Raw genomic sequence first — 10,498 nt, 5'->3', positions numbered from 1 at the left:
CAGAGATTTGGTAACTAAGACAGAGGAGAACTGATAGCAGTGGATGGGAGACAAAATTTGTGTCCCTCTTTGACATATTATTCAGCTATGTCTTCAAGTAAAATTATCATATTCAGAGAAAAGGAAATGTTTGAAGAAATAGGAGAAAGAGAGAGAGAGAAACCCTGGCAAGTGATGAGATTGACACTTCCTATGACCTTCAAGCAATGTTACCTATACGATTCTCTCCCCAAAGCAGCATGTGTGGCCCTATCTGAGTGGTTTTGAACCAGAATATAAACATTATTCTAAACAATATTTCTTTCAAACTTCATTTTAATATATATGCTGTCAGGTGAAATTTAACCAGTTTAAAGTAGATGCTATGAGTTTTTATAATTTTTAATTAGAAAGGTTTCTTTGTGTTTTAATAACTAGTTTGCCATTTTGAATGCCATTTTATAAGCTGTTGTGATAGAGCTTTGGTTTGAAAGAGGGTAGATAAGTACTTTATACTATTAAATTAATAAAGTATTTTTGAAAAGATCCAATGTGGTGTAGTGGTTTGAGCGTTGGACTATGACTGGAGACATGGGTTCAAATTCCTACTTGACCATAAAAACTCTTTGGTTGATTTGGACAGTGACATTGTTTCAGTCTGAGAGTAACGTAAAGCCAAACCCACTCTGAACAAAATTTGCCAAGAAAACTGCCTAGAGCCATAGAATCATACAATAATAGAGTTTGAAGAGACCACAAGGGCCATCCAGACCAACCCCCTGCCATGCAGGAAATCCAAATCAAAGCATCCCTGACAGATGGCCATCCAGCCTCTGCTTAAAGATCTCCAATGAAGGAGACTACACTACACTCCGAGGGAGTGTGTTCCACTGTCGAACAGCCCTTACTGTCAGGACGTTCCTCCTAACGTTGAGGTGGAATCTTTGTTCCTGTAGCTTGCATCCATTGTTCCGGGTTCTGTTGTCTGGAGCAGCAGAAAACAAGCTTGCTCCCTCCTCAACATGACATCCCTTGAAGTATTTAAACAGGGCTATCATATCACCTCTTAACTTTCTCTTCTCCAGGCTAAACATCCCCAGCTCTCTAAGTCGTTCCTCGTAGGGCATGGCTTCCAGACCCTTAACTATTTTATTCACTCTCCTTTGGACATGCTCCAGTTAGGTTTTCCTGGGGGGAGGGTTGGAAATTCCTTGAAGGTACACAACAACCACCATTTTGGAAAAACTATTTAGCAAAAACAAATCTTACAAAGTGGTGTAACATTAAAAAAACATAATCATGACATAAACACAATACAACATAATTTTTAAAAATCCACTTTGTTAAATAAATAAATAACTAATTATCAAAGCCTACATCTACTTTCTTCATAGAGTTATTCCACTTCCAGAAAAGAGAAAGAAGAAAAGAAGCGTAAAAATGTCGTATTTCAGAAAGAAATTTATGGAGATTTCAGTAAAAGCAGTGAAAGATGTAGAAAAGATGACTCAAGAACAAAAGCTGTTTACTTATGATGGTGTTGCATACCCTACAGCTCTTTGTAGCTCAGAGGTCTTCAAAGCTCTTGAGTCTTTTGAAGCAAGGAGTGATGATGTCATTATAGCTTCATATTGTAAATCTGGTGAGTTTTGTTTCTTTGATTACACACACACAGCATCCCTTTATAAACTTGAATTGGAACTATTTTGAGAAGAGTTACTAAATGATGCAACTGATTCTAAATTATCAGATTCTAAATTGTGTTGATTCAGAAAATCTGAAACTGAGTATAGAGACAAAGAAAAGGATCGAAAAGCAAAAGTTTGCCTTGAACATACAATAGTAAATATCATGGCAATTAGCTGAAGAAAAAAAGAGGAAAGTTAATGATTGCTAGATTAATAAAGTCTAACATTTTAAATATTTAGCAATTGGATTATTCTACTGTATGTGCTTGTGTGTATATACTCACACCCACAACCACCACTTGTCTGCACAGTTTTAATAACACAGCAATACAACACACCCATAAAAGCTTTAAAGCACTTTTCAGTTTATAAAGCTCCAAATAAATAAGATGTTTTCAGATAATATTTGTTCTGTACAATATGCAACATATATAGGTCAGTGTTGAACTATATACTTTTTCATGAGCCTTATCGGCACCAGCCAGGAAATTCTGGGGGCAGTCCAGCGTATATTGGCCCCAGAGCTGTCCTGACCTCTCCATTACCTGGCCCTTTGTTCCTTTACCGGGACAGGTATCTGCATGTACATCCTGCTGAGCCTCCTGGCATGCTTGCCGCTGCTGCAGATCACTTGCTTCTGCGGTCAGAACAAAGGGTTCAGCGATGATCACATGGATGGGTACCTTGTTCTAACCTCAAAGCAAGCAACTGGTGACAGTGGCAGATTCACAAAGCAGCTCAGTGGGGCACACATGCGAACAGCCACCCTGGGATAGGAACAGAAAGCTCCAGATTTTTCTGGAATATGTGGAGTGAAAGGTAAGTTATTTTAATTTGTGTTAAAGGTATTATACCCTGGTTCTGGTTGTTCAGTGTGCCAGATATCATCCAGATTGTTCACATCAGAAAAGGGATTAGAGCTGTGCATTGTCCGAATAGGACACCACCAGAATGGGGAGAAAATGGGCCTTTTGGCCCTTGCAGATAAGCCCTTGGTGAGCTCCCACAATTTTCTGTTTTTTTTAACTAAATGCAAAAAATGCCAACACTGAGATTTGCCTGCTACAAAGGTGTCTCCACCTAAATCAGGTACCTATATTTTGTATATGTCCATGGTGACCAGACGTCCTCCTTTTCCAAGACATGTTCTACACTTCAACCTTCTGTCCAGGAGGAATTTCAAAATGTCCTCCATTTTGAGTATGACTAAGAAGTAAGAATTTACATTTATATGAATGTTTTTAGCTTTCATTTGGTCATGTCCTATATTTTTCTTGACTGTCCAGCATTTTGTAGTGCCTTGTCCTCCTTTGTATTTATGACATATGGTTGCCTTGTATATGTCCCCATTAATCCTGTGGGTGAAGGTAAGAATCTGGGCATCATTTCCAGTTATGCCCTTTCCATTTTGCTGTCCCTCACTTGTGAAATTGGGTGAGGGAGCTTTGGCCCTGGGTATCTCCTATTAACCTTGCCACAACAACCAATATTCCAGTGTCTAGAAATCTGCAGTCCCATCTTCCCAATGATCTATTGTCAATGGAGCAATGTTGTGTTTTTTACCTGGTTAACACTAGCAGCCGCTATTGGGTAAAGTGTGTGTTAGTGGAATTAATCTCCAGATCCATTAAAGGTGGCCACTTAATAAAGAAATAACAGATATGACTCATAGGGAGAGCCAGCATGGTAATGTGGTTTGAACGATTCTGGAGATCAAGGTTCAATTCCCCACTTGGCCATGGAAACCCACAGAGTTGCTGTGGGTGAGTCACATCCCCTCAGTCCCTGAAAACTCTATGATAGGTTTTGCATAAGTCAGGAATGACTTGAAGGCACATAGCAATAAGAGGGAAGAAACATAGGAAGCGGATTAGAACTGAGATGTTAACCTGTGTTAAACTTTTTTCTCCCCCCCTCCCACACACACTCTGTCTCTCTCTTTCTCAATCTCTATGTGGAGATATGGCAACAGATAAACAAACAGTCTCCAGTGAGAGAGACATTGTACATGTATAGTAAAATCCCTCTAGTTGTGTCTACCAAGGTCTACCTGTCTTTCCTGATTTTTATCCAGTCTTGAGTAACTGCAAAGAAGGTTTGTAGCTACCTACTAACTTTCTCCCCTGAGCTTCTATGTGTACCCAGTCTCACATAGAGAATGGGTACATTATATATAACAGAATGGGTGCATTGCCCTGCATAAGAATTCTGCCCCCTTCCCCCCCCATGAAATTTTCTTTCAGTCCTCAAATTGCTGTCACTGCTGAAAGTGAGACATTGGAAGTCATTCATGTCTATAAGTACTCACATTAATTTGGTCACTGCCACTTTTGCCTAACACTTTTCTTTAGATACCTGGAATTCCCCCCCCCCCCTCTAAATGTTCAATAAAGTTTCAAGTTACAGTAATGCTAGAGATTTGGGGAGTGGATATAAAATTCATTTGGAGCAGAAGAATTCTTATTTGTTGACCAATAACTTCCCCCTGCCCCTCCATAGCTAAACTCATGACCTGAAGTTTTATGAAGGACTGAATTTCATCTTCTGAAGTCACCGAGCATGTTGACATTTTACTGAGTCACTGGCCAAGATTCCAGTCCATTTCATAAGGAGACCATACTTGTGCACTTAACAGTGAAGGTTTTGAAGAGTACATTAAATTATACTGAGATTTGGCCAACTGCTGAAGAATATTATAGTAAATTGTATAACAGATAATTATCTGACTCTTTTCCAGGTTCTTTCTGGATTGGTCAGATTGTTACAGATTTAGTAATAACCTCTGCAAAGAAACATGAACCTCACAAGCTGAGTGAAGAGCTGCTGCTGGCAGAATATCCCTATCTGGAAATTGGAGATCCTGAAAAGTATCAGGTGATCACTTATTATTTATGAAGAAACCTAAAGTGTCCAGACCTAATTGTTAATGAATGCTTACACATACTCTTATACTTCTCCTTGCTCTTTAGTCTCTTCTTCCTCTTCCTTTCCACCTCCAGGTATTGTCTACCAATGCCATTGTTGAATGAAGATGCCTTATATCTTTATATGCTTGTAACTTTTCCCATGTTAAACATACATTATTCTATTGCCTTATTCAATTAGCTGTCATTTCCACCAAGTTTTTGAGACCAATAATAAATCATGGCTGGCACCTATTGAGGCCTTCTGGGTACACCAACATTCTTTCTATTCAGAGAGCAGACATCACCCAAACCAAAGCTGTTCATATTATTTCATAAGGCTTCAAATTTCAAACTAAACAACAAGACCCCATTCACACTACAAAAATAATCCAGGGTGAATCCAGGTTATTTTCTTGGTGTTCACACTCATCCTCAATACACTGAGTAGACTTTTTTTAGGCACCAAAAACCCACTTAACCCAGGATATTGGATACTGTCCCCCCCCCTCCTTAGGGGACATTCATACTTACTGGTACTTTTTTGAACAATGAGATTCACATCTCCGCACTGATTCAGAACTGATTCAGAATTGGTTTGGTGTTTCCAATATATTTAGTGAGATCGAATCTCTCAGTGTCGTTTTAACCTGTTGTCATCCACAACCAAATTGATTTGTTAAAATGGTCACACTACTGAAGATGCAGATCATTGTGGCTCTTTAAAAAAGAATCGCTAAGGGGTCCAGTGTCAAGTGCATTGGTTTAAGTGGGCTTTTCAGCCTCCCTCCCCCCACAAACTGCATCGAGTGCACTTGGGGCAGGTGTGAACCGGTTCATTTCTGTATTGTGAATGGGGCCTGATTTTTCCTGAAAGATCCACATCAATCCACATCTTCAGCAGTGTTCATTTGCTTTTGGGTCGCTTTATTTTTTGGTCAGGCCGCACCTGTAATACTGTGTCCAGTTGAACCATAGTTCAAAAAGGATGTTGACAAGCTGGAGCAAGTACAAAGAAGGGCAACTAAAATGGTGAAGTGTCTGTACAACAAGCCCTGTGAGGAGAGACTTAGGGAGCTGGGTATGTTTAGCTTGGAGAGAGATAGTTAATAAGAGGTGATATGATATTCCTGTTTAAATATTTGAAGGGATGCCATATTGAGGATGGAGCATGCTTGTTTTCTGCTGCTCCAGAGAATGGAACAAGGAACAATGGATGCAAGCTACAGGAAAAGAGATTCCACCTAAACATTAGAAGGAACTTCCTGACAGTAAGAGCTGTTTGACAGTGGAACATACTCTCTTGGAGAGTGATGTAGTCTCCTTCTTTGGAGGTCTTTAAACAGAGGCTGGATGGTTGGAGTGTATGGCCCTTGGGTCTCTTCCAACTCTATGATTCTATTATTCTAAAGGAATGGAGGTGGCTCCATTTTATCCCAAAACAATGGCATGTGTGACAAACACAATGACATGGAGAGACCCGCAAATCCAAAAGGTAATGAGAACAGTGATCCCAGTATGTTCCAGCACAGTGATCAGCATCTCCTTGGGACAATAACTGTGTGTGAATGCCCTCTAAGAGTGAATAAACCTGAAGTTCTGATCTACTTTCTGTCATACTATCACAGACAAGCAAAGCTTCAGTCAGTTTTTGGTGTAAAAAAGATTCTGTTGACTAAATGTTCTCTACTAGATAGAGACAATGAACTAGACAAGCCAAAGTTCATTCTATCCTCCCTATCCATTGTGAGGGCTTCAGTGTCTCAGTTGGGTGACTACCTTAACACCAAACTATTTCATAGATGGGCCCATGCACTGCTGCTGAGCAAAAGCCCAGCTCTCTTTGGATGTGGATTTTATATATATATAAAAAAGATCGTTTTTTGAAATCTCTACTACAAAGAAACCAAGCAGTCATGGAATACCTGTCCTTTCTCTCCCATAGTTTTGGAATACCGTCAGTTTCCAGGTTTGTAATGTTAGCTAGAAGCAGGTGCATAGTTTTATCTGTACAATACTATGCTAAGATGAATAAGAGTTTAGCATGATGTAGCTGACTCATCTACATACCAGGTAGTCCATTTCTTCCTGTGACAAGCTATGTCATAACATCTGTGAATAATTTATATATTTCTCTTCTATCTGCATATGCCTTTCAGCTGCACAGTCAGTACAATGGGGAATATATATATATATATATATATATATATATATATATATATGCAGTTAGCACATTTTCTTTTTCACAATATTTTTCTCCCTGAAAGGTATGTGTTTTAGCAATCAGATTTGAAAATTAATCTACCATTCACTTTTCAAAGACTAATCATAAAGCAAAGTGAGCTAAATGCAAGACACACAAGTGTGGACAGTAACATGCAGTGGTGGAGATATCTTTCACCACTTGAGCGAGCACATATTCCAATTATGTCATTAATGCATTTTCTAATTTGACCCTCGCTTTCTGGTGAAGAACTGGAGGAGGAGGAGAAGGAATCAGAGGTTTGATGGATATCTTTAGGAGTGCCGTTATTTTGCATTCTTTTGTGGCAGGAGGTTGGACTAGAGGATCTTTCTGGTCATTTCTAGCTATAATATCATATAATATATGATTCTATGATTTATGATTCATCCAGTTTTTCAATGGTTGAGGTTTTCAGAAAGCCAAGGCATAAAATCTTGAGGTGCAGAAAAAATATCTTCCTGTATTGTGTTTGTATTTCTCATCTGGGAGCTTCTGAAACCAAATATAATACAAAATTAAATATTTTTTAAAAAATAAAAAATTGCATGTCACCAACATGGATCCACCAAGAAAAGCTCCAATGCTGTTTTCATTTCTAGATTATTTGTTTGTTTATTTTGTCTTTGAAAGAGGATGAAGTCCCATCGTTCCAGGAGAGTGTTATTTACTCATCTCCGTGCTGATAAACTTCCAAAGTCAGTCTTCAAGAACAAAGCCAAAGTGAGTAATCTTAATTTACTATAATCAGAGGATTATCGCCAACAAAAGCTAAACCAGTCAGTCAGTTGGATTTATTTTTGTTATTTATTATTATATTTATTTATATCCTGCTTTCTCCGCACCCCCCCTCCCCCAATACACACAAACAGAAACATGCAAATTGGGACTCACAGAAGCTTACAATTTAAAAGAACAATACAATTAAAAATATAAACAGTGATCATTAAAATAGAATTAAATTATTATAGTATTAAAACACATCACACATTAAAAGCATAAACATGTAATTTTAAAAGATAAAAGCATTTAAAAAACAGCACAATTAAAGCAGTACAATAACCCCAGTCCAGTCTTTAAGAACTTTCTGTTTTAAAAGCCTGTCTGAACACTGCACTGTTGTGGACAGATCATTTCCTAGTCAAGGCTGAACTAAGAGCCACAGTCCACCCTGTCGGGGATGGAGGACCCATTAGAATGGTCCGCCCTTGAATGTTAATGGAACCAACTGGATTCCAGAAAGCCTTACAGGGTTCCTTGGTTGGTAATGTCGGTGATTCTGTCAAAGATTTGGTTAATACCTGGAACATCGATCTCGCCAACGCTAATGACACAATTGCTCCCAAGCATCCTTTCCAACCCGCTTCTAATCGCAAATCATGGTACACTGAAGATCTGAGGAAAATGAAGTAGGTTGCACATTGACTAGAGCACGACTGGCGCGACACTCAACTCTTATCTGACAGAACTCATCATAGGAAATTTCTTCGTTGCTATAGAGAGGTGATACAGGCAGTGCAGATATCTTTCTCCTCTGCACGTATCGCGTCTGCGGAGTCCTGTCCAGCAGAGCTGTTTAGGTTGGTAAGGGAACAGGTTCCACCTGTGCAGAATCCTTTATTTAACCTGACAATGGTCTGCTGTGATGTTTTTAACAACTACTTCGCAGATAAAATCTCTCAGATAAGAGCCAACCTGGACACCGGCATTGCAGCAGAATCAACTGATGAGGTGTCCAGTAAACCCGTTACTGAGGTTAAACTAGATCGGTTTGAGTTTGTGAATACTGATGACGTGGACAAGATCCTTGGAAATGTGAAGAAGATGACATGTCCCCTTGATCCCTGCCCATCATGGCTGGCCGTCCAGGGGGGTGATGCCTTGATGGCATTTCTTAAAGATATCATCAATGCATCCCTTAGGGAAGGTTGCATTCCAACTTGCTTAAAGGAGGGGGTTGTTAGACCACTCCTGAAAAAAACTTCCCTAGACCCTCTGGATATGAAGAACTACAGGTCTGTATGCCATCTTCCATTTTTGAGCAAGGTGATCAAGAGGGCCATCGCCCTTCAACTCCAAGTCATCTTGGATGAAACCGATTATCTAGACCCATTTCAAACAGGCTTCAGGACAGGATAAGGGGTGGAGACTGCCATGGTTGCTCTGCCTGACGATCTTTGTCTTGGCATTGACAGAGGAAGCGTGGCCCTATTGGTGCTTCTAGACCTCTCAGCGGCCTTCGATACAATAGATCATGACATCCTCTTGGAACGCCTGGGAGAGTTAGGAATCGGTGGCACTGCACTCCAGTGGTTCCGGTCCTTCCTCTCAGGTAGATTCCAGAGGGTGATGCTTGGAGACAGTCGCTCCTCGAAAACAGAGCTTAAATGTGGCATCCCTCAAGGTGCCATACTGTCTCCAATGCTATTCAACATTTATATTAATCCGCTGGGAGAAATCATTCGCAGACATGGGGCAGGGTGTTATCAGTACACTGATGACACTCAAATATACTTCTCCATGTCCCGATCAGCAGCTACGATGACAGATGGCATTTCTCCCCTCAATCAGTGTCTTGAAGTGGTAATGGGCTAGATGAGGAAAAACAAACAAGCTGAATCCAGACAAAATGGAGGTACTTATAGTAGGGGCCCCCAAACCAGGTATAGGGTTGCAACCTTCAGTCCTAGATGGGGGTCACGCTCTCCACAAAGGACTGTGTTCGCAGTCTGGGGGTGCTCCTACATCTGTCACTTCACATGACAAACCAAGTGAATGCAATGATAAGGAGAACCTGTTATCAGCTCCAGCTGATACGCCAGCTGCGCCTTTTCTTGAAAGTAAAGGACCTAGAAACAGTTGTACATTCACTGGTAACCTCACAACTTGATTTCTGTAATGCGCTCTACATGAGGCTACCCTTGTGCCAGGCTGGTCACCGGAAAGACTAGGAATGACCGAATAACACCCATTCTAAAATCTCTTCACTGGCTGCCTATTAGTTTCTGGGCACAGTACAAGGTGTTGGTTATAACCTTTAAAGCCCTACATGGCTTGGGTCCAATCTATTTGAGGGATTGCCTGCTCCCATATAATCTGCCCCACACCCTCAGGTCCTCTGGGAGGAATTTATTGCAGCCTTTAAAAACCAGACTAACTGCTACCTCCCAGAGGGCCTTCTCTGCAACTGCTCCCAGACTATGGAATGGCCTGCTGGACAAGATCTGTCAAACTGTTGGCTTAGACAGCTTTAAAAAAGCTGTCAAGATGGATCTCTTCCAGCAGGCCGTTCCTGAATAAAAGTATCCGACCCCAGAATGATTGTCCCTCACATGTATTAGTCCACTGCTCTGTCCTCACTATATATTTTTTATTGTTGTGTTATTAATAGATATTTTAATCTCCTATTTTAATTGTATCATGTTTAATCCTGTTTTAAGGGGGGAATTTGGGACAATGTTGAATGTGGATATTTTAATGTGCTGTGAGCTGCTTCGATTGTCTCATCACAGAAAAGCGGGATAAAAATAAAAGTTTTATTATTTATTATTTATTAGCCTGCTTAAGGGAGGACAATAGGGAAGGGGCCGTTCTGGCCTCCCTGGGAAGGGAGTTCCAGAGTCTAGGGGCAGCCACCAAGAAGGCCCTCTCTCACATCCCCACCAACAATGCCTGCGATGGTGGTG

At 40.4% G+C, this 10,498-nt stretch overlaps 1 protein-coding gene across 1 annotated transcript in view; it reads left to right on the top strand.

Moving 5' to 3' along the window:
• The first annotated feature begins 1,419 nt into the window (after nt 1–1,419).
• Nucleotides 1,420–10,498, top strand: part of LOC121919808 (sulfotransferase 6B1-like) — a 34,374-nt gene continuing 25,295 nt past the window's right edge. Inside the window, exons 1-3 of the mRNA XM_042446736.1 lie at nt 1,420–1,621; nt 4,405–4,541; nt 7,446–7,535. Coding sequence (XP_042302670.1) covers nt 1,420–1,621; nt 4,405–4,541; nt 7,446–7,535 — 429 coding nt within the window. The remainder of the gene's footprint in view (nt 1,622–4,404; nt 4,542–7,445; nt 7,536–10,498) is intronic.

This window comes from Sceloporus undulatus, chromosome 1 (genome assembly GCF_019175285.1).
Source record: "Sceloporus undulatus isolate JIND9_A2432 ecotype Alabama chromosome 1, SceUnd_v1.1, whole genome shotgun sequence".
Taxonomy (NCBI): domain Eukaryota; kingdom Metazoa; phylum Chordata; class Lepidosauria; order Squamata; family Phrynosomatidae; genus Sceloporus; species Sceloporus undulatus.
Note: the sequence above shows the minus strand (reverse complement) of the source record. Positions and strands in the feature narration are given on the sequence as shown.